This window comes from Larimichthys crocea, chromosome XX (genome assembly GCF_000972845.2).
Source record: "Larimichthys crocea isolate SSNF chromosome XX, L_crocea_2.0, whole genome shotgun sequence".
Taxonomy (NCBI): domain Eukaryota; kingdom Metazoa; phylum Chordata; class Actinopteri; family Sciaenidae; genus Larimichthys; species Larimichthys crocea.
Window position 1 is genome coordinate 14,005,106 of NC_040030.1, and position 24,441 is coordinate 14,029,546.

Consider the following 24,441-nt stretch of genomic DNA (forward strand, 5'->3'; position numbering starts at 1 on the left):
TATCATAAGTAGAGTTATGGTGGTTGTTCTTTTTATAAAAAGTGATGGTAAACGACTTAGCACAACAACAGGAATCTTTCAAAATAAGAGAGTTTCCGTAAGCGAGCATGTTTCTGAAGCGGACCGCCAACTGTCAAAAAATAAAAGCCCTTCCGCTTGTGGACGCTGTGCAGACAGAGTTCAGACAGTTTTCACCAAAACAAAGATTATTTAGCGGTTTCCACACTTCGCTTTAGTCGTTATGCGGTTCACACGGTGTTATCGCAGCTAAACTTTTAAGTGTATTCACGTTTTGAAACCGCGCTTCGTCGTCAAACATGGAGAAATTTGAGGGCTACATGTTCACCGCGCTGTGCAGCACCAACTTTCTGATCTCATGCCTGATCTTCTCCAGAGTCACCCGGGAGCAGAGAGAGCCGTACATGGACGAGGTGTTCCACATCCCACAGGCTCAGACATACTGCCAGGGGAAATTTAACGAGGTGAGGAGACTTTCTGAAAGCGGGGTGGTCTCTTTGTTGTTGTTGTTGTTGTTGTTGTTGTTGTTGTTGTTGTTGTTGTTCAGAGGATTAAGGTTAGCTGACGGCGGAGCTGCTGTCACTGAAGTGAGAGCTTTTAATCCGTGTCGGACATATAGGATGGCATTAATGCAGGTTTATGTGTTTAAGTATCGTAGTATACATACAGAGTTTTATCGAGCTCAGAGTTTTATCGAGCTCAATGCAGACTGTGGGGAAAAGGAGATCAAAGAATTGATTTTATATTTCAAATTTGATTCATGTTCATTCACGTTATTTCAATCAACACCACTGTTTCAATGCTAGTACAGTAAATGTCAAAAAGCAAAATTAAAAAAAACAAAAAAACAAGATAAAGTAAATAAAACATAAAGTGTCAGTTTCATAAAAACATTTTAAATCATCCCTCCCACCTTTTAGTAGTTCACTTTCACATGTTCGGAGGTTTACAAGATGCATTTTTTAAAAATAATCGTCAAAATCGAAGCTGAAGAGGCTGAGATATGATGACTTTTATGAGTCAAGCTCCAAAAAAATAAAATAAAATAAAGCTGGATACTCCATTTCCCATGATTCAACTTGTCTACTGTTAGACTCTCTGTGGCCTAACCCAAGTCGTTCAAACTCCATGATTGTGACTTTCTGATATACAGGGTTCCCACGGGTGCTTGAATTCCTTGAAAATGCTTGAATTTTTTGTGAAGTGCTTGAAAATGCTTGAAATTTGTGTGATGTCTATTTGTCCCTGTTATTGCGCTATGGTAGTTACACAATACACCGCTCACAAGCTGAGAATACAAGCCAATTCACAATTAGTTAAAAATCAAAACAGTCAATCTACCACCATATGAAATAATGCTAATTAGACCCATATTATTATGCCATACAGTGGCACCGCTGCGCTTCCCATGACCATCATGGCAAACACAACTAGTAGGCTACCCATTTAAAGGTGCTGGAAAAATGGAAAAACTGGTGCTTGAAGGTGCTTGAAAAGTGCTTGAATTTGTTCATGAAAAAGGTGTGGGAACCCTGGATATAATTTTGTCATCTTCAAGCCCAGGCTGAGATGACATCACTATGACATCATCAGGGTTCATTTCTCACACTTCAGAAATCCTCAGAAGATGTTACATACATCTATGTTAAAGATCAGTAAACGTATCCTCATGTAAGATGTGCGGTGTGCCCCTCTGACGTGGTTCTGATCCCTTGTGCAGTGGGACCCGATGATCACCACCCTTCCAGGTCTTTACCTCGTCTCCGTGGGAGTCATCAAGCCCGTGGTGTGGCTCGCTGACCTGACAGGCGCGGTGGTGTGTTCCACGGCCATGCTGCGCTTCATCAACCTGCTGTTCAACTGCGGCAACCTTTACCTGCTCTATCTGCTCATCTGCAAACTGCACCTCAGGGAGAAGGTATTCGCAGACGATGAAGGTGATTGTTCGTGAGTTTGTCATGTTCTTCTTTTCTGACATAATTTCCTCCCCTTCCAGACGCGAACAACCTCACGTCGAGTCCTCTCAGCGCTGTCTCTATCCACCTTCCCCGTGCTCTACTTCTTCAACTTCCTCTACTACACCGACGCCGGGTCTACTTTCTTCATCCTCTTCACCTACCTCATGACACTCTACGGCTGCCACAAGGCCTCAGCGTTCCTCGGCGCGTGCTCCGTGCTCTTCCGCCAGACCAACATCATCTGGGTGGCCTTCTGCGCAGGCACGCTGGTGGCTGCCAAAATGGACGAGACCTGGAGGGTGGAGCACACGAAAAAAAGGGATGAGAAGTCTCCTCCGTCGCAGGTCCCTCTGTCATTCAGTGGAGCTAAGAAAGTGATACTTTTCACGCTGGAGTTCGTCACGTCACCCAGTCACGTGAAGGCGGTCCTGCTGGTAGCCTGGCCTTACACCGTGGTCGGTGTGGGTTTCCTGGTGTTCGTGGTGCTGAATGATGGGATAGTGGTGGGTGACAGGACGAGCCATGAAGCCTGCCTCAACTTCCCCCAACTCTTCTATTTCTTCGCCTTCACCCTCTTCTTCTCTCTCCCCGTCTCGCTGTGTTATTACCGCGTTCTCCGCTTCCTCCAGGCTCTGAAAAAACAGCCGCTGTTCTTCCTCTTCATCACTGCCGTCTCCTTGTTTCTGGTGTGGAAGTTCACCTTCGTCCACAGGTACCTCTTGGCCGATAACCGCCATTTCCCGTTCTACGTGTGGAAAAGGCTCTTCCAGAGGCACGAGCTGGTTCGCTTCCTCCTCGTCCCTGCGTACGTGTTCGCAGGGTGGAACTTTCTGGACTCCTTTAAGTCACGCTCGCTGTTCTGGAGTTTGGCGTTCCTGGCGTGCCTCCTGGCCGCCACTGTGCCCCAGAAGCTGCTGGAGTTCAGGTACTTCATCGTCCCGTACCTGATGTACCGCCTGCACATGCCTCTCCCCTCTCTTCCAAGACTTATTGTGGAGTTTGTCCTGTACATGGCGGTCAATGCTGCCACGCTTTACATCTTCATCAGTAAGACCTTCCACTGGCCGGACAGCACAGCTGCACAGAGGTTCATGTGGTGAACAAAAGAGAGTGTAAGACTGAAGACGGGATGTTGGTATCAAAAGATTTCCCCAGAGAATCACAGCACACGTGACATCTCAGAAATCAAAGAAAAGGCTCTTATTTTCACAGCTTTTGTACAAACGGTGTTCGGTATAGCGTGTAGGGACGGACGTAGCTTACAGTGAGAATCAGTATTGTTAGTTTTAACGTGAAAGTAAAAGAAAAAGAAAAACTCTGCAGCACGGCTGTAAATGTACTGTGACTCAGTTACATGAAAGAGTATTCAAACAGAAAATTTGAAAACTTTTGGCTCAGACAATACAGTGGTGGTATCAATATTGAGTGTAAAATCTTGGTTAGAATGGTCTTTATAGAAGCTGTTTCTACTGTAAATGAACAATCTTTGGTTGAAATGTTACTAATCCTTCCACAGGGTGGGAAAATAATCATGTAATTGTGATATTTTCTGCAGGTTGACGAGGCTGCGTGTGGTTTTATTTCTATGACAGGAGCTACAAAAATGATTTAAAGAGACCAAAAATGACAGCCATATTGTAAACTTCAGAATTTATATTGTATTATTGTACTGAGATTTTTGCTTTTTGATGGACACCCACAGATAACTTTGTAATTATGGGACTAAATTGAGGATATAAATGTGTTTTTGTTTTGTTTTTTTTACTTTGACCAAGCCATAAAGATCCACTGGAGGTGATTCAGAAATGTGTTGATTCATTGTTAATTTGTTTTTGTGTGTCAATCAGTTTTTTGCACTTGTGGTTGAATTGTAACACGTGATCTTACCCTCGTATCTTTCCCCTTTCTGTTCACTGTTTTCACTGTGCCTGATGTGTGTTTATTTAGCTACTGTGTCCACGTTTCCTCTTTTGTCTTATGTTACAAATGTAATGTCCTTCCAGCTGTTTGCTGCTCCCCTGCTGAAACAATCTTGTGTACGTTTGAATAAAATGAATCATGCAACATTAAGTCTTATGTCAGGTTTGTTTTATAGAGCACTTTTTATGAATGTAGTGTACGAACAACAAGAATACAAAGAGTGACAAACTAGAGAGAAGAAGCAAAACACATTTTTTATAAAAGTCATATCCAGTGAGGTTGATTTAAAAAATGAGTATAGTAAAACATGGAGTAGTTTAATTTGCTAATATTTTGTTGATTGCAACCCCCTCACATCATTCACTCCTACAGGGGCCCTTGACACAGTCGACCATGCAGTCCTTGTATCTTGTCTAGAGCAGCACGTTGGCATCCATGGCACCGCTCTCCAGTGGTTTAGGTCATACTTGGCAAACAGGAGTTTCTCTGTCGTGATTGGTGACCACTGCTCCTCAAGTGCATCCATGCCTTGTGGGGTGCCACAGGGATCTATTGAAAACAGAATAGGGCCGAGAGCCCTATTCTGTTTTCAATGTACATGCTACCTCTGGGATCAATTATAAAAAAAACCCACAATCTGTCTTTTCACTTTTATGCTGACGATTTGCAGATATATTTGCCCATGAGACCAAACGAAAACACTGCACTTACTAAGCTGTTGGACTACATTACAGATATAAAGCAGTGGCTGGCACAGAACTTTTTGCACTTAAATGACAGCAAAACTGAATGCATTTTGTTTGATTCGCCATCTATGTCGAATGTTTTCACCACAAAATCTGGCAACATTTGATAACAGGCTCGAATTTAACGAACAGATTAGCTCTGTTGTCAGCACAAGCTTTTTTCAGCTCCGTCTCTTGGCCAAAGTGAAGTCTTTTCTCAGTTGGCAGGATCTCGAGAGGGCAATCCACGCTTTCATCAGTTCCAGACTGGACTACTGCAATGCCCTCTACGTTGTCAGTCAGTCCTGAATTTCTCGCCTCCAACTTGTGCAGAATGCTGCTGCGATTTTTAACAAGCATGTCCAGCCCTGACATTCATCTCAGCCTTTTTAAATCGAAGCTTGAGACCCACTTCTTTAGATTGGCGTTTCAATTCTGACTAGGGCAGTACTGTTTATTAGGTGTACTCATTCTGTCTGCTAGGCTTTTAATACCCTGCAGCGCTGCAGCACTACAGCACTTTTAATTGTATTTGTTATGTATCTGTTATGTATTGTTTTATGGCTTTGTTGTAAAGCACTTTGGGTACTGCTCGGCTATTGTAAAGGGCTATACAAATAAACTTGATTTGATTTGATATACTCCAGTAAAGTAAAAGTACCTCAGAATTGTACTTAAATTAAGCAAATGAAGTAGAGCAAGTGTGCCTAGTTACTCTCGGGCACTGTCAGCACAGAAAAACAATATTTCCACAGAAATATAAGGTTCTAGCTCTATATGCTCTGCAGCATATTTTTGGTTATTAAATAGAGTCTAAGCTTTACATAAACAGATGAGCCAGAATCAGTCACTAGGAGGAGCTGTAAGACAAAGCTACAGATTCCTATGAACAGAGAAAATGCTTTAATATGAAGTAAATCAATCAAACTGGTTCAGCACTGTAGATGATAACACAGTGTCAACCCAAATTTAAAAACATGATTAGCCAGTGTGAAGCCAGCCTTGAAGAGTTTTTAAATGATCAGATACTCTTAGACAAAGACAAACAAAGAAGAAGAAACCCAGGCAGACAGATTTGATTGGGACGTGATGTAGCGATGAAAATGAAACCGGTCTGTTGCTCACAGTAATTTTCGTCCTCTCTACTTTGTAAGTGAAAGTCCAATTGGGGAAAAAAAGAAAACAAGTAGCACGATGATTGCTCTCCATCTAACTCATTTCACTACTACATTCTAATTACATCAGGCAGTGTGGGGCCAGCTCACAGGAGAGACTTTAATAAAATCAAACTGGGATGATTATACAAATGTTGATTACACTATTCAGACTCTCTGAGCTGGCATGGAGGAGATGCACTACGTGCTGCTGGCTTTGCAAAAGAGCGTTCAAGGTGGGAATTTCTTTGAATATATATTGTGTCATTTTCGTTTTGTGTTCTGGCTCTTATTAAACCTCCCTGACTCCCTCTTTCCTTTAACACTGTCATTGATTTTTACTTTGGTGGTGATAAAAGTAAAGATTAGTCTTTTCTTTCCACTGTGTTCTGACATTCTGAAAATTACAGCCTAAGAGGGAGCCTCTGCCATCATTCATAGATTTATTTCATGATGCAGGTTTACTTTGCCCTTCTATAATACAGACTTACAAAGTTACATTGACTGACCCCAAGGGTATGGAAGATCTTTAATGACAAAACATTTGAGTAATAGGAAAACATATTTGGGGAGTAAATAGCTCAAATTGGTTACACAACAGGCTTTTTTTTTACAATGATTAAAATACAGTAAACATGTAATCTTTTAAATATATTGTTAATTGTTTTGTTTTTTATTAATTAAAAGAAGAAAAAAAATCTAATTATTTTTCCACAGTGGCTGAAGCAGTGTGCAGTTAACATGTTTTAGTGATGGCAGCTGACGGACTAATGCTGCATTCATATTCATATTCACCAATTTCTGGCATGTAAATGACGTTCACGTCAACATCCAAGTCATAAGTACGACTAACTCGCACAACGAGCTCACACAACTCACATCAACTCTGTAATCATACGACCGCCTTGAGTTACTGCACAAAGTAACACAATATTGTGTGCATGTAGCAAAAACCCTATCAGGGAAATACAGAGACAAAGTCAACAAACATGCCATGCTGTTGTTTGAAAAATAAAAACAAACCAGCATCTAAATGGAACAAAATTGACATTCACTGGTTTTTATGTTGTTTAGTGTGCTGCTAATCTGACTGCCCTATGCGGTTTGTTGCACAGCACCATCTGGTAAATTATAGTCAGATATTGTTTGGCAGGCGCTGGCTAGGCGATTGGATGAAGCACGCTTCAATCAATCTGATCAATGAAAGCACGGATTGACATGTGGGTGCTGTTATAGGCGGCTTGTTTTAGCACCCAGTCCATGGCCAGCTAATGGAGTGGTTGCACAGCAGACATTTTAACATGTCATATCATAGCAGGAAGCTCACAGGTCTGACAAATGGTAAATGGACTGTACTTCCATATATCCATACATACTATACATACTTCTTCTGACCACTTCTGACCAGGACATATCTCATTCACCCATTCACACACACATATATACACTGATGGCACTGGGTGCCATGCAAGGTGCCAATTGCCCATCAGTTTTAGGAGCTAAACATTCATACACATACCTCCAAGCCACAGCCTTGGGCAAGTGGACAATTGTGTTCCACTTTGGGGTGGTCCTGCTAATGTGCATGCAACAGTCTTGAAGTCAAGACAAGAAGCCAAGATGGTCCCTATTTTTGTGGAGCATGTGGGTAGAAATTACAAATTGCTCCTGCATATATGGGCGTGTTGAAACGTGTTGGTTGTGGGTTTGAAATATTTGGGCTTATGCTATATTAAGCTTATTGGCTATATGAAAACAAATTGTCCATTACGTAGAAAGATTTACAACATTCCAACTAATTAGTGTAAAACAGGAAGATACTATCAAATATGAAATAGAAATTCCTCCCATTTAGGTTTCTGATTCTGAGAATAAAATTTTTAAAAAAAGCAATTTTAGTTTGGACTTTAAGAGTACAAACAAATAAGGATTTGTAAACTCATGCAGAATTTAGTTTTGCGTGATTGTGTGCACAGTAGTTTTGTCAGTTATAAACTTCCATATAGGAGATGCTGCACATATCATATGTACATTTGTTACAGAACAGAACTGCATTATTTACCCTCTCTCTCCTGTTTTCATGTGCACATATACACACATGCAAGCACAAAAGCACCTTGGTGTTTTTTCATGTCTTTTCTCGCTGACTTTAACTTGTTCAGGCATCAAGAAGCGCTGAGCAATTAATCTGAAGAGGCGCTTCAACAAGGAGCCATTTGTTTTCTGGAGCCAAAGGACACAACAACACTGAAAGTCACTGAGATGGATTTGTTTTTCAAATGTATTCAGAGTTATTTAATCATTCGCTGAGGTAACATAAAAGTTGCAAGAGCAGAAAATAATTATGACGAGGAAGGAGGGAGAGAAAACATGGATTTACAGGTATGATATGACAGCACAGTAAGAATCTCATTACTAAAAAGGGAACTGTAATTACTGCGGATACAGACAGAGTGAACTAGTCACTGTGTTCACTTGTACAACCCACTGCAATATGCTGTTTTTTTATGTACATGTATGTCCACACCTACAGATGACAGGTGAGAACAAGGTAACATCTGTCCCAATGCTGGTGTTATTATGTTTTTCTTACTTTTGAAAAAAGCCATGAAATTACAAAAAACAAAAAGACGTTACACTTTCCTACCCTGTCTGTAGAAGCTCATTTATTTCAACTGAGAATTAAATACCCTGTCTGTAGAAGCTCATTTATTTCAACTGAGAATTAAAACTGTAAAGTAAAACGCTGCCAACTGTAGTTGCTGTTAGCTAATGTTAGCTCAGTTTGTTAGCTGGGATGCCTGGACTGTGAGCTCAGAGCACCAGGGGAGTTTTAGTGTTTGTACTAAAAGTCGCCAAGAGTAAATCTGGGACTGACTTTTAGTCGTTGTTGAGAATTTCATGAAATAGCTTCTTGCTGTTGGACTGGTATGTAATATTAGCCAGCTGCTATGTCTTGTGTGGCTGCACCTGTTTGGCTGTTAACAAAGTTGTCGACTCGCTAGTTTTTAATCATTAGTAATGTAATCAGAACAAATACACATGTACATCTGTCCATAATTTAAAAAATACTAATTTCTACGCAATGCTTTGCTTTGCTGTGCTCAAAACTGGAGTGCATCCAGTTGCCGTAAAAATGTAAATGACATATATGTTGGATGATGGAGATAATGTGACTTGGTTGCACAAAAGCACATTATCATTAGCAACTTATCCAATACCTCATATTGTGTGGACTGCATTTCTTCAGAACATATCTGAGTATGACTGAACCATCACCTCCATTTTCTTTCAGTTTAATGAAGTAGTTGGCTGGAGAACCAATACGCCGCCTTTAATCATCACTGACATTATTTCAAAGGCAAGGCACATGCCATTCCTGATAATTATTATCATCCCTACAGTGGGTGGTTACAACAGAGACCTTTTCATTTTCCACTCTGCCTCCTCGACTGGGAGCACAGGGATCCTGCGAGTTAGAGCTCAGAATAAATGTCTCTTTTTAATAAGAAGTCATGATTATCTCAAGCTTCTTTAGAGCATTATTCCTTGGCCGAGCGTAGCATTTAAGTTTTCATGAAGCTCTTAAAATTCAGTCTGTGTTTTGATTGAAAAAAATGTCTTATAATATTGTGTAATGTAGAAAAATTGAGTGCAGAGCAACTGTGCAGAATAAAAAGTATAACAACCCTGTTTGAATCAGATGCCCCCCTCGCTTTCTCTCTGACATGTTTGTGCTCTCTGACCGAGGTGAAGTTAGGTGTGACTTCTGGGAGCTTGAACAAATTAGACAGACATCTCCAAACTAAGTCAAATGAACTTTTCCTGTGCAGAGACTTTTAAGAGCATGTATTTTCACAGCGGGTCACTTTTGGGTCTCGAGGCGAAAAAGTTTGGGTGCCCCTGATCTAATTAAATCTGGTCTTGAAACCAATATTTGGAAATAAGAACCATCTTTAACATATTGTGACTTATGTGATTTAGTTTTTTTCATAGTGCACGCTCGTGTTCTCAGGTGACCTGATCTCAGCGGCAGTGACTAACTGAAATCTCTCAATAAGTACTTGTTGAATTTTTCCTCACACCAATTATAACTTTTAATAGACTGAATGTTCCCTGTAATTTATTCACAAATTATTATTTACTTCCCAGTTCTCTCCAAGAGGAACAACATACACCCAGCAAAGTGTGTGTACAAGAGTGTGACAAGTCAGCAGAGCGGTACTTATCGCTCAAACTCATCCCACGCTCTCGACCACACACACACACACACACACACACACACACACACACACACTTCCACATGTCAACAGGTAAATTCACGTGTGCGGTTGGAGACACGTTGCAACAGAAACTCACCAGATTCCCCATGATGCCCCATTACCTTCTCTTTCCCACACACACTCCAAACTTACAAGGCAATGAGGCTTCTAGCACCCCATGCATTTGCCGCCTGCTGCACTGCATAATGCATTAGAAGCCGAGGTGGAAACACACTTACAGTTAGAGCCGCACGGAAACGCTCAGCTGCGATACATAATATATCAAACCAGGTTAGGGGGCCTCATATGTACTGCTAATTGAGACAAAGGAAAGTGTGTCATCTACTGATTAAACACAGCAAGCACAATAAAAACCATTAGTCAACCCAACTTGATGTTTTGTCTCACTTAGCTCTGTTGGTGTTGGTATTTGTGGACTATAATGAAGAAGCACCGCGTTGCAGCTCTTTCTCTGCGTGTTTAATTGGATTTGTTTCAAATAAGCGGAAATGAAAGAGAGCCCTTTTTTCCCCTTCTTCCTCGATAGAGAGCTCCCGCTGTATCTAATTTCTGCTTCACCCCCATTATCTTCAGATCAGGACTTAATTATCCCATAATCTTAAGATATCAAACTTAGTTTTCTCGTCATCACTGCTTAATTAGCTCCAAAGCAAATTATTGCTCTGTTTTGACAGTAAAAATGTTTTCTTCAGATCGTGACTTAATTAGGCTGCAGTCGGTGCCTGGATCGCACCTTCAAGCAAAGTAAACACAGAACAGGGACGTGAAGAAACAGATGGCCAAGCAGACGGTACTGTATGTTACCATGACACTCAAACTGTTGTGAAGGAGTGTCAAAATAACTTTATTCCACACGTCTCGCAGTAGCAACAGGAGTGGGATATTTTGGAATGATTCAATAGTATTTTCTTTTTAAGATATCTGCTTGAAACGTGAATCAATCAATCAAGCTGTAGGATGATAGGTTTCCTAGCTAATTAGCACTGATCATAAAGTTTTGCAAGTACAATACAGTACAACAATATTACTGCAGGCTTGGTTCAATTGTTGAGTGTCAATGTGCGATGAAAAAAATGATGATCCAGGCATTAAGAGATTTAATCATAATAAGCTACTTCTGAATTTGTTTTCATTAGCGCCGAGTGATTTACCGAACATAGTAATTTCTTCTGTTAATTTCTTTAATTACATAAAAGTGTAAAAACTGGGTTATCGTGTGAAACGTCTAAACTAATGAAGCGATAACTCTCCACTTGTACACAATAGCTGCAACAGTGCAGCAGAAGACTGTTCATGTATTAATCCAATCAAACACAGAGGCATTTCAAAAGGTTTTACAGACATGCATTAGTAAGTGATCACACCAAGATGTGTCACTGGTTAAAATATTCTCAAGTTTTCAGCCCGAGGCATCTAATCAAATCAAGCAAGAGGCTTCACTACTTTCTAACTTCCTTCCTGTTTTGATGCTGCTGGATGTGATAGGAACGGTGGGACGAATGCAGATGAGAGGTTCATGTTAGTGGACACAACTCAAAACTCACGAAAGAAATTATGCTTCCGCATGAATCAGTTTTTTTTTTGTCAATAATATTTGATCACCTGGTTGCACATGCACACCAGCTGTTAAGTCTGTGTGCCTGTGCCTGTAGCAATGCTTTTTTTGTCCGACCAGCTCCTTAAAATGACATTTAAAGAGCCAATCCACCGATCTGAGGCATGAGTATCAGTTAACTACTCACACTGTGAAAACATTTGTAAAAGATGATGTCATCAGGGTTACCAGGGTTTGGCTCTGGAGCAGAAAGTCTACTAGTATTTTACAAAGCAGAGAGGGGCTAATCAAAGACACTGTTGGGTTGCATTATGGGAAATGTAGGAGTTTTTTAAGATCGACCCACAAAGTCGGGATATCTACAGTTTGAAGCAGCATGAAGATGTCCAAACATCCAAAAACTAACACAGCGAAGAGGAAAATAAAATGAACATTGCTCACATGTCTGCTTTTAAACATTACACATGCTGTAAGGAAAAAAAAAGAAATTATAGCAGAAAATCATTATTAAAAGTTACATAACGGACTCAGAATTCATGAACCTGAACAAAGCGGCTACGTGCCGTCTCTCAGCACCTTTAAAAAAAACAATACAACACATGGGGAAAATGTTCTATTTATATAAGATTGGTGGGAGTTCAGTGGGCGGAGTGGCCAAAACATGTGTTTTGTTTTATTAACGGCACACAGTAATTATGCAACCTGCCCACATTCATATCAGTGTTCCTTGCACGCTGTCTGTAAAAGTTTGACGGTGTTGTTGTGATGGATGTCCAGAGATGTCCTAATGCCACCTTCAGGTTTAAGAAAACGCAACTGTGCACTTGGTATTGCACCAATCACCTGAGTTTTTTTTTTTTAATTTCTGGGGAATATTCAGATGAGATCCAACTTTAGCTCTGTCTCCGTGGCAGGTTGCTAAGCTACAGACTGTGTCTGGAAGTGACAAGCGAACATAATTACAACCCTGGTTGACAGACACCGACCACAGTGTTCATTAGACTTACTCAAGCATTAAGACATCAAGTCTTTTTAAAACGGAAAAAAATCCTTCACATGACCTTTTGTACTGTATTGACTAATTACCACATAATTATTTCCTGAATAAGTATTTAAACAATTAAGAAGCAAAGGAATTATTTAGTCTGTCTTTACGTTATAGATTTTAATATCTAAGTGCTGTGGGTATGCTTATTTCTGGTTGGATTTTCAGCATTATGTGGGCATAAAATCAAATTTCTACAACAAAAAAAAAAAAATTGTAATTAAATTATGTATTAAATTTGTCTTCAATGCTGCTCATTTCGTCCAGGTGTAGCTGGCTCTGAATGGGTGGCCTTTTTTTTTCATTGCTGTTAATGAGCAGTGTTGTCCTCTGCTGTGTTTGTGCAGTGTGTATGTTTTGTTCTCACAGTGTTACGATGCTCTCTCTCCCACTCTATTTCTCTCCGCTGTCGTTGCATTAGATGTTGATTGACAGTGATATTAGCACCTTTCCTCCACTCTGCCTCTCTTCGCCCCTCAATCAATCCACCCATCTCCTCCCTTGGGCTCGAGGGACGCTGGGAAAATGAAGCTATTTAAAGCAACCTGAGGCATGCACAAGGCTGTCACGTGTCACAGAAATCACCTTCGCATTACAAAACATCCAAAGCAGTCGTCTGACCCGCTCTGTATTTTAAATATGACAAATCATAAATGTGGCACAAAAATTAAGGTTGACAAATTATAGATAGATTATACTTTTAATTCTCTGTTAGTCAGTGATCTGTGACCACATCTTTAAAACTGGCTTTTCAGTGATTTTGATTAATCTTCAAGTGTATACTTTTTGATGTAGATATGATCAGCTGTGAGAGCTGTAACGGTCAAACTGGTGAGCACAGTGTGTAATGGCTGTAAGGCTGGACCCAAGAACAGCACAGGCTGAGACCAGTGTTGGAACAGTTCAACAGTTTATTGGACAAACAGGGTCGTAGAAATCCACAGCAGGTACTCAGGAAGTAGTCTCCAACAGAGCCAGCCAAAATAGTCCAACTCTGCAGCAGAAACCTCCAGGGAGGGAATCCAAGCAACCAGGAGACAGACAAGGGGCGAGCAGGCAGAGGAGTCCGAGACTGGTCAGGGACAGGCAGGGTCAAAACCAGGGAAGCAATCCGACGATAAACGTGCGAGAAGGAGTGGGTTTAAATCAGGTGAGGGAACACAGGTGAAGGTGGTTGCACTGATCAGGTGGGAGCGGCTGGTAGGTGAGTGGAAAAGTACTGGCAGGAGGAATGAAAAATCAGGAGCGACTCATGACACAATGAAGGGAAGTAAGAACAAGTAATCACAAAAATAATTAACACAAAATAAAAGTTAAAAAAAAAAAGTTTTATTGTAAGAACAAGAAGACAAAGAACAACAAGAATTACTCTGTTCATTTCTAAGTAAATTTAATTTCCTCCTTGGCGAACAAAACCAAATATAACCAAAAAAAGCAGAGCGGGAGGCCATCACAGGAACTGAAACTAAAATATTCACTTAAACTGAACTCAAAGAGAAATGAAACTATACTACAGACCAAAATGAGTACAGAGAACTTCATGTTGATGTTGATCTGCAATTTCCTTGAAGAGCCACAGTCACATTCTGCATGAAATATTAACATATACACAAAACCATATGTGTGGTCCATAAAATGAATATGCGGATATGTCTGTAAATAAATCTAAAAAACAAACAGTGATTTCATTTTTGGAATCTTTCCCTCATTGCTGTCCAGATGTACAAACTTCATTTAAGCCTCATTTCACTTCACGCCATGCAGCCAATCTACAGTTTCAGGCTTAATTTTTAGCGGGGCAAATGTGACGCTGACCGAAGTGAATTTGTTCCGCGAATATATGCAAATGTTGGTTTATAATAAGGTAAATTCATCAGGCAATTTTGTCTGCTCTCTAAATTTATGAGCACATTTATGAAGGGGAGAAATGGATGGGCCAACAGATGACATCTATCTAATACACACAAGAGGGTTGATGGTGATTGATCGAGGCCTCTGTGGACAGCAGGACGCTGTACGCATACTTGATTACATCTGTCCATGTCACTGTCTGTCATCTTTATTATCAACATCATGGTGACATGTGGATGTCCTACTTCTTTAAACGCAAGACAAGCCATCCATTCTGAAATGTCAATGACGTGTTCAAATCCATACTAACAATCTGGAAAATTCCCATTGTTATTTTTTGTTTGGAAAGTGTCAGCACCAATGTGTAGTACATCTAATACATAATTAAAAATCAAAACACCCTATTTGTTGGTAAATACGATTGTTACTTTGATATTTCTTAGTCGGCGGTCTCCATGTTGCTCCTCGAGGAGATAATTGGCAACAAATCCATATGTTGTTGATGCTCCATCGTCCTCATCCTCCACCTAATGGTGACAGATTGTCAGCATACGGTATGTGAAAATAATCATCACGTTTGTTTACAAGCCAGAAAAAGATGCACAACGAGAGGACGTTTGAAGGAATAACGCTAATTGCTAATTTAAAAGGTTCCAGCGGCTCATATGGACACGTATAATGGTGATCAGAGAGTTAAAGTAATTGTAGTCGTAATGTAGAGAGTTAAAGGTTGGTGATTAGGATTTACCCTGGGGTCAGTGAGTAGCAACAAGACAATAAAGTTGCAATAATAGACAGGGAATTCATAAATATTAAAAGATTCAAAACAGCAACATAAACACACAAAAAACATTACATTATTTAAATACTTAGAGGTCTGCAGAGTCAAAATGTTCCAGTAATTCACAAGACAAATGCAAAAACATAGCTGATTTTATGTAATTTCTTCAGGTATTTTCAGGCATGTGCGACAACACCTGGGAAAGTCCCAACTTCCAGTTTTCTGACTTAAAAGCAAGCAAGAAAACATTTGCACACCTTTTGCTTCATGAAATAAAAACATGGTCTCCTAAATTTAAACATTTGTCTTTAATACCTGTTCCAACCACTGACAATAAAAAGACGTATTTGTGATGTCAGTCATAGGTTTCTGAAGAGCCAATGCGAAGAGTGTGGTGGTGCTATGTGGGCAATGCTGAATCTTCCACCATGCTGTTAATTATGCGTAACTTTAAGCCTTAATATAATTTGAACAGGTGAGTAAAAAAAACAGACTCAGTACAGTTGTCATGAACGGGAAAATTAGCTATAGAGACCAAAACATTTTTTGTACCAGGCTGTAAACATGTTTATTTCTGCTGGGAAGTTTTTAACATTTTAACATGGGGGCTCATGGAGACTTGTCCTGTAGCCAGCCTCAAGTGGCCATTCAAGGAACTGCAGACACAGAGGTTCCCGCTTGGTGCCAACGTCCAGGGAACGATTGATGCCACTCTAATGTTCTCTATTAAAGCTAGAGCCGGGAGATGATTCCTTAGCAGTAGCAATAGCCTGTTTTTTGCAGTTTTGCAGTTTGAACAGACAGGGTACAACATGTTGAACAGTGAGCTAAACTAATCACCTGCTGGCTCCAGGTCCCAATGCAGACATGAGAGTGGTATCAATCCCTTGGCAAGAAAGCAAATAAGCGTATTTCCCAAAATGTCAAGTCAATACTTTAAAGTTTGAATGACCTTTGCAGCATAACTCTAAAAACTGTACACCTTCTGTCGCTCTGAGAGACTTTCCTAAAATGCTGACAAAAACAAAGCTGGATCGTGACTTTTAAAACTTCAGATCTCAGCACCTGCCAAAGTGCTTGCTGAGTTATTGAGTGTTGATGAAGAACCCCATCAACCCCCCAGCAGATAAACAGAAGAAATTTGGGTATTTTGTGTGATAGAGCGTTGACAGTTTTACTAATTGCCTCTTTAAACGTGTCAATTAATACAGGAAATAGTTGCCACCTCAGTGGGTGGATGATTCAGATTTACCCCAGAATTATTCATAGAAACAGAAAAATGTTCTGATGACACATCTTTGAAAAATTATTAAATGTTTCTCATGTTTTATAGAAGCATTTAGTGCCTTGCTCAAAGATAATCAATCAATCAACACCATTAAGACCATTAAGAGATTTATAAACCAGTAAAATAATCTTAAAATCGATTCTAAAGTGCACAGGTAGCCAATGCAGAGACTTTAAAATTGGTGTAATATGTGCTCTCTTTCTGGTCCTCGTCAACAGATGAGCAGCTGAGTTTTGTAATAACTGTAGTTGAGCTAGATTTTTGTTAGAGAGACCAGAAAGAATACATACATTACATTACAATAGCCAATTCTGCAAGTTATAAAAGCATGCAATAATGTCTCTGTTGGCTTGAGAGAGAAACGGTTGTACTTAGGCAATGTTCTTAAGATGATAAAAATTATATTTTTAATGTGGGGCTCAAAGCTAAGATCAGAGTCAATGATAACTCCCAGGTTGACAAGGTGTTGAATTCAGTTTTTAAGAGTAGGTCCTAAAATTGTTAAAAAGAGTAGGTCCTGAAATTGAGCCTTGAGGAACACCAGAATTGATTTGATATACTAAAAATGTCTGTCACTGAGGTAAGATTAAAACCAGTTAAAAACAGTACCAAACGGCAAACCAAGAGGGAAAAAAATCAATGAGCTCCAGGAAATTTTGTGTTTAATATGAATATTTATTTAAAAATCCATAGTTCGATACAGAAATAGTCATCTATTATATGTATTATCAGACAATCAGTACTTCAGCCATGCTTTCTCTGATTAATCACGGTTTCAAAAAAGTACAAGATAATTTTTTTTTTCCATAATTGAACTTGTGCAAAGAAAATACACTAGAAAGCAATAGAAACACTGACACAAAATAGAGAACGATTAATTAAACAATTCATTTTTCTGAAGAAGGCATCGCACAATTCCAAGAAAATCAGTGAAAGATTTAAGGCCATTTTGTACAGTTAAATTTTCATATAGATTTCTATATTTCAAAACACGCAGTTTTTAACAAAAGGAACTGGTGCATCCTTTGTAAAACTGTACATGCAAACATAGTGCACGTTGTTAAGAAGATATGACGAGCATACAATATATTATTTGGATAGCTTTAGTAAACAAAGATCTTATGTGTCTTAACACCTCACATGGTCTATTAAAACACTCTTAGAAACGTGCCACACGGGCACACACATACATACAACCGCACACACACACACACAAAGTATATTTATATCAAACACATGCATGCACACCCACAGAAACCCACATACACACACTCTACTCACACTTTTATGGGGCTTGGCAAAGTTAGTGAGCTGTTGGAAAGTCAAAAAATATATAATCATAGCCGTCCGCCCAAAGCAGACCAACACAGAATAACTGCCACCGATGACTATGGCAATAATGTGTGTATGTTTGTATGGAAGCAAAGAAAGGCCAAAAAAAAAAAATATATATATATATATTATATATTATATATATCTAACTATATTATATATATATATATATATATATATATATATATATATAAAGAAAGAAGAAAGAATTTTGGCAATTTCAAAAACTATTTTTTTCCTCAAATTCCGATAAAATTCAAGTTTCCAGGTTTCACGTCACTCATCTGAACTTTTTTTCCCCTATAAGATGTTGGTCTGATATATTTCATTCAGGTTTGATCGCTGATCCATCTTTAATTCTGATGTCTGAATTTCATTTTTGATCTGAAATGACACATTTGTTTTGAGCAACTTCAGTGTAATTATTTAGACACTCTCTGAAGTTGAGTGAAGTGAACCCAGAAAGCTTAATTCAGTTTGATTTTTAACAGAAGTTATCTTATGACACTTTCCATAAAGATGAGGTCTATATTAAAATATTTAAATGCTATAAGTACAGGGGTATTTCAGTAACAACATTAAGTTTTTAATGTTTAAGGCCTTTTTTTTGCTTTCATACTGCGTCCTGTCCTAGTTGACAAGCCTTTGCATTAAATTTGATGAAATGAAGTAAAGAGATGCATTTTCCTACCCTGCAAGGATTTGCTGAAGAACACGTGACTTGAAACAGGAGGTAGTTGACAGGGGCGTCCTGTAGGCTGCTGTTTGTATAGTGCATACATGTAACAACAGCACCCTGGGGTTTGAATCTGACCAGCCAATTATCAAGTAAAAAAAAAATGTCAAGAAACTTAAAGAAATAGTTTGGAGCCATGTGGACGTTTACCTTCATCTGACTTACTAAATCACATTGATTTAATCTTTAAAATTTAAATGTTACATTCTTCCTAAATTCATTAACAATAAAATTCTCTCATAACATTCTCAGGGGTCTTTCACTACAGCTTTACTTAGTGGCTAAAGTTAGCAAACCTTAGACTTAAATATTGCTGTGTAACGTCAGTTTAATTTTTGGAATCTCAGTTTAATTCTTCTTGACGTGTACAACTTCACTAATTACAGTAATTTAGCAATAATAATCATAACTGATAGCCAGAGCATCAAAACTAATTGTTATAAACTCAGTTTTCCTTGAACATTATCTCATAATTGTCACTGTCCATAGTAGCTGCTGCACAAAACTTGCTTTTATCTTCATATTCATATATATAGAAATGAATCTCTACCTGAAGGGTTTCCTGCTAAATCGTCCCTAAAGACACAACAACAAACACTCAGTTAACCAAGCAGGTAACCCCACATTCAGGAAAGATCCCTACTCTCTGCCTTTTAATCAACAAAAGCTATAATAAACCCAGCTCTGACCCCTGCAGCGTTGGATCTTTAACAGTTTGGAGGATGTGAGTTTTACAGTATATATCTGCTGAGGCAGTAATGAGCTCCTTATGTTGACCTGCAGTCCTAATGATGTGTCCAGCTAGGCTTTGAACACAGTGGGTGGCTGCAGGAGTGTGACTGCACCAGCTAAGCAAACACTCGTGCAATTAATCCAACCATTTCGGCACTGTGAAAATAATAGATTCAATGTATTTGTTATGCTTAAATATGCAAACTGAAGATATGTGTTTGGAGAAATTATTAGAATAACCAGAAAGTTTTTTTTTTGTATTAACTGCACTGTCTGGTTTTACTTGGTGGTTAGATGTGTAAAAAAAGACGATAACATCTGGAAACATCAGGTCCACTATAAATATGGATGGTATGCTTCATGTTACCACGACTTATTTAAGACTACTTCAGAGTGTTGATACAACAAATACAATGTAAGCAATGCTTAAATATCACATTTTTGGTGCTGCAATGAAATTCACTCTCTCCAATAATTCTTCATGTTCCCACATCCCCATGTTTTGTAAGACTTTTTAAACGTTTCATCTAATGTTGTTTTAAAAGACAAAAGTTGTTTCATACAACACACAAGCTCTCATTCACATTTTCACTCATGAGTGAGACACACTTTCATCAATCCTTCCACACGACTCTCATTCTTCATCAGGCGTCACTCACAAACATATGAGACGGGAATCGCACAAATCATCCTTTTCCACGATTGGCACATATAAATACACGTCATAAAAACAAACATATAAAAAGCTATATCAAAGCTAAAGGTGCAATAAAAAATTTACACACCAAAAAAATTTAAATTAAAATGGAACAAAAAAGCCAACATAGGGAAAGTGTGTTTTTCTCTGCATTTTTGACCACTGGGCTCTTTATGCTCAAACAGTATTTAGTTTGAGAGCAGCTGCTGTCGTTTTTAAAACATGGGGCCGGGATGTGGTGTTAGACGACACACAATGAGACGAAACCCCTGGGCATGTGGGCATCCTAATGCCAAGGCAGTTTGGAGGAGAATGAGAGACGAGAGAGAGACAGAGTAGCTATGCTTCCATTCAGGAGTTAAACAAACGCTACGGAAAAATATGAAACTGCACAATTTGTATCTTCATCAACCGGTGTTTGAATTAGAAGAAAGTTTAAACGTTGTTCATAAATGTTTCCTGACGCTGGCCATACTTCACGGTTCCTTTGAGACAAAACACAAGAGTTTAGTGTGTTAGCATTTTGCTAATTAGTGATAAACACGGGTTATAAATCAAAGTACTGGGCAAATTCACCGGACGATGCTAGATTAAAACTAGATGTGAAAGGATGGAACAGATCATTTACATTTCAAATATAAACTTTGAAGTCATAAATCCAATTATATCAACTGAACAGAAAGGAAACTCCTTTGCTATTGATCGTGTTCTGTCATGAAAGCCATCCCTCTTCTGATTAACGTAAAAATAGCAGCATGTCGAGGATAACCAAAAAAAAAATAAAAAAAGAAAGTTGTATGGAAACACAGCTAGTGAAAGAGAAGAAAGAGAGAGAGAAAGATAGACAGGAAGAAAAGGTGTAGAAGGGAGACAGGTAGACAAGACTCCTCAGGCCTGAGAGCAGTGCAGACAGACAGACAGGCGGACAGACAGATAGATGGTGGACTAATGGAGATATAGGCAGACAGACACTCACCCCCCACAGACAGACAGACAGACAGATGGGTAGAAGAGGTAGTGCAGGGCCACTATATGCATGCACTTGACTGAGGCTACACTCATGCAAAAGGTTAATACAAACACCAGAATACAGTACGGTACGGTACAGCACGGTACAGTACGGTACAGAAGGGCTACCAGGACCTGCACTGCTGCTACCTGACACACATGCCAGGAGAGAGAGAGAGAGAGAGAGAGAGAGAGAGAGAGAGAGAGAGTATTACAAGCTTCATATTGAAACTATGTGTGTATAAAAGTATCAACAGTAAAAATCCTTGTTAGTGTTTACTGTAAACAACGAGTGAGTTGGAGAGAGAGAGAGAGAGAGAGAGAGAGAGAGAGAGAGAGAGAGAGAGAGAGAGAGAGAGAGAGAGAGAGAATAAGTTACATTAGTCCAGTTATTTACAGGAAAGTTTCATTTAAGATCAAGTAATTCCTTTGTTTTGTCTGGAGACATTCTCTTTACAATGTTTCCCAAGAGTTGTCCTTCATTTCCTCTTTCCTTCCTCTCTTCGGTGTTTCTTTTCTTCCCAGCTTCAATTCAAACTCTCTCCAAAGCTTGTCCAGGTTTCCCAGGTGAAAACAAAAAAAATTTCCAGACAGTAACAGGAATGCTTGACAGTGGAAGTAAACAGACTCTCATTGGCTTTTCCTGTCCTCAAAAGCGACACTCTCCTGGCCTGACATGCAGCTTCCTGAACACGAGAAAGACCACTGTGATCCACGGCGACGAGGCATGGAGAGCGGCTTTAGGGCAATGGAAGTATTTTGCGCGTAAAGTTCAGCTGACCCCTGACTCCGAAACCTTTCTCCTCCTGGCTTCTCATATCTGGGTTTGGAGGGGTTGCCCTGGTGGTGTGTAGGGAGGTGGCGCCGGCGACGGCTTGATCCCGCGGGTCCTCATGTAGGAGAGGAATTGGTCGGGGATCTCGGCCAAGACGTCTTTGGCGAGCCGGGCCATGCTCAGGATGTGGTTTCCCGTCCGGTCGATGTAGTCCCTGAATGGAACAAACTGAGAGGGAGGAGAAGGAAGAAAATTAGTAAAAGTGAGAGTTCATCATTGGTGAACTTTGATCAGCGAACTTGCAGCCTCAACCAATAGCAATTAGGTGTTGCTGTTAGCTGATGTTAGCTTAGTTTGTTAGCCGAGTTGCCCGGACTGTGAACAGAGTGTTGGTGATTTTGACCACCAATGGGTTTTAAGTACTGGGGTGTAGAAGAATGCTGATGGGGAGCAGAGCCAGTGTCGTGCTAGAACAGGAGCTATGTTCATAATGACAGAGTTGTAATGACTGAAGAGGATGTTGATATAGGAAGCAAAGAAGAGAAAACCAGAGTGTGACGAGCAGGAATATGAGAGTAAATCTGGGACTGATTTTTAGTTGTCGGCAAAAGCTCTGTAAAATAAAACGCTGAAATACAGACGCCAAGCTGGGCTTCTTGCTGTTGGACTAACAAATATATAACGTTAGTTTTTGATCCTAACAAATGCACGTGTACAGTGGTTCACAACAGTGGTATTGGACTCTGAAACTAGGGATGCTAAATTGAAAAAAAGGGCGAGGGAGTGTTGCTTTAAATTAGAGTCAGCTGGAGATATTTAAAGGTGAGCCACAGACGGCATTGTCGACCAACTCATTTGATAAAATCTGGTATAGCATACTATGTGAGAATAGAAAGCTTGATGCTTGGAAGAAGAGGAGATATTGAAATGAACATTCAAGAAACACTTGGCCTAATAAAGAGAGGAAAAATGGCAATGGTGAGAAATGAGATCTAAAGCAGAGGACTGAGGGTGAAATGTATGGCAGCAAATCAAGTGCAGAGGAATCTGGAGAAATGAAAAATAATTTCCAAGAGAGAATTTGAATTATATAACATAATTCATCCTCTTTGTTCACTATTTTTAAGCCAAAGAAGCTCATTAAAGACAATCATCTCTCCCGCCTAGATCACAAATTGGCACTGCTACAGAAAAGACAGTATACGCTAATTAAGATGCTACAGATTCGCCCTATTTTCTCAGATGAAACTCTGGTGTCTGGTTGTCTGGTGAACAGGAGGTGGTGAATGTCAAAACTTTCACTCCTAAACAGCAATTGGAGACCCCAGGGTTACTGAGAAAAGCAGTTAATGTGGACATAAAGAATGTACAAATAGTGAAACTATTGGGCATTAAAGCTTGTTGGAGCCATTTGGGGCTGCTAGTGTGTGAAATTGAGCAGCTTTAAACTCTAAGACAGAGAGAGGAGATGGGCACAGAGCCAGGAGCTGGATACCAAGACCTAGTTAACTCTGACAAATATTTGGGAATTACTGGGATCTGATATTAGGCTGAGAATATGCACGTTCAAACGGGGGATCAGAACTGCTAATTCTCACAATACTCCGTCCGTCTTCTTCCGCTTTATCCGTTTTTATCGGGTCGCGGGGGCAGCAGCTTTAGCAGGGAGGCCCAGACTTCCCTCTCCCCAGCCACTTCTGCCAGCTCTCCCAGGGGGACCCCAAGGCGTTCCCAGGCCAGCCGAGAGACATAGTCCCTCCAGCGTGTCCTGGGTCTTCCCCGGGGCCGCCTCCCGGAGGGACGTGCCCGGAACATCTCACCAGGGAGACGTCCAGGAGGCATCCTCACGAGATGCCCGAGCCACCTCAGCTGGTTCCTCTCGATGCGGAGGAGCAGCGGTTCTACTCTGAGCTCCTCGCGGATGGCCGAGCTTCTCACCCTATCTCTAAGGGAGAGCCCAGCCACCCTGCGAAGGAAGCTCATTTCGGCCGCTTGTATTCGCGATCTCATTCTTTCGGTCACTACCCAAAGCTCGTGACCATAGGTGAGGGTAGGAACGTAGATCGACTGGTAAATCGAGAGCTTCGCCTTTCGGCTCAGCTCCTTCTTCACCACGACGGACCGGTGCAGAGATACTACACGTATCACGATACTGTGGCAATATTTTTTCCCTCCCTTCAATTAAAGACATACTGGTACTGATTCCCAACCCAATACTAGTGGTCTATTATTGAGTGGTCAAGGCCAGGGATTGCCACAGTGCTAAAGCAGCGTGGTGTGACTGTTGTTATGGCTGCCACCGACACTCCTGTGTGTGTGGTCGCACGCCCCTGGAGACATGGAGGATTACGATCGCAGCGACACCTATCCAATCCACAGGACCCAATCTGGAGGAACTACATATTTAAAGTCTGAGATTGTGAGCGAAAGTGAGCGTGACTTCAGTGCATTCAGCAGACACGCCCCTACAGTCCTGTAGCTGAGAATACTGCTTCATTTTTACCTGATTTTAACACTTCATTTCATAGACTTGATATTTATAAACATTTAAATTTGGCTGGGTGGTTAATAACACTTTCTTCT

The 24,441-nt window shown here is 40.2% G+C and overlaps 2 protein-coding genes across 2 annotated transcripts in view; one reads left to right on the plus strand and one right to left on the minus strand.

The window, feature by feature from the left end:
• The first annotated feature begins 111 nt into the window (after nt 1-111).
• alg10 (ALG10 alpha-1,2-mannosyltransferase) lies at nt 112-4,043 on the plus strand. The gene is made up of 3 exons (XM_010755071.3): nt 112-482; nt 1,739-1,936; nt 2,015-4,043. Exons 1-3 carry the CDS (start codon nt 318-320, stop codon nt 3,074-3,076), a joined length of 1,425 nt encoding a protein of 474 aa, XP_010753373.3. The 5' UTR covers nt 112-317; the 3' UTR covers nt 3,077-4,043.
• Nucleotides 4,044-18,086: 14,043 nt separating this feature from the next.
• Nucleotides 18,087-24,441, minus strand: part of LOC104935575 (copine-8) — an 83,936-nt gene continuing 77,581 nt past the window's right edge. Inside the window, exon 20 of the mRNA XM_010751433.3 lies at nt 18,087-22,086. Coding sequence (XP_010749735.1) covers nt 21,898-22,086 — 189 coding nt within the window. The 3' untranslated portion in view covers nt 18,087-21,897. The remainder of the gene's footprint in view (nt 22,087-24,441) is intronic.

Excerpts from the sequence above, each read along its gene's own strand:
- alg10 (XM_010755071.3), top strand. The coding sequence starts at position 318 with ATGGAGAAATTTGAGGGCTACATGTTCACCGCGCTGTGCAGCACCAAC. Across the intron at positions 483-1,738 it reads GCCAGGGGAAATTTAACGAG|TGGGACCCGATGATCACCAC; the intron begins GTGAGGAGACTT and ends TCCCTTGTGCAG. Across the intron at positions 1,937-2,014 it reads AACTGCACCTCAGGGAGAAG|ACGCGAACAACCTCACGTCG; the intron begins GTATTCGCAGAC and ends CTCCCCTTCCAG.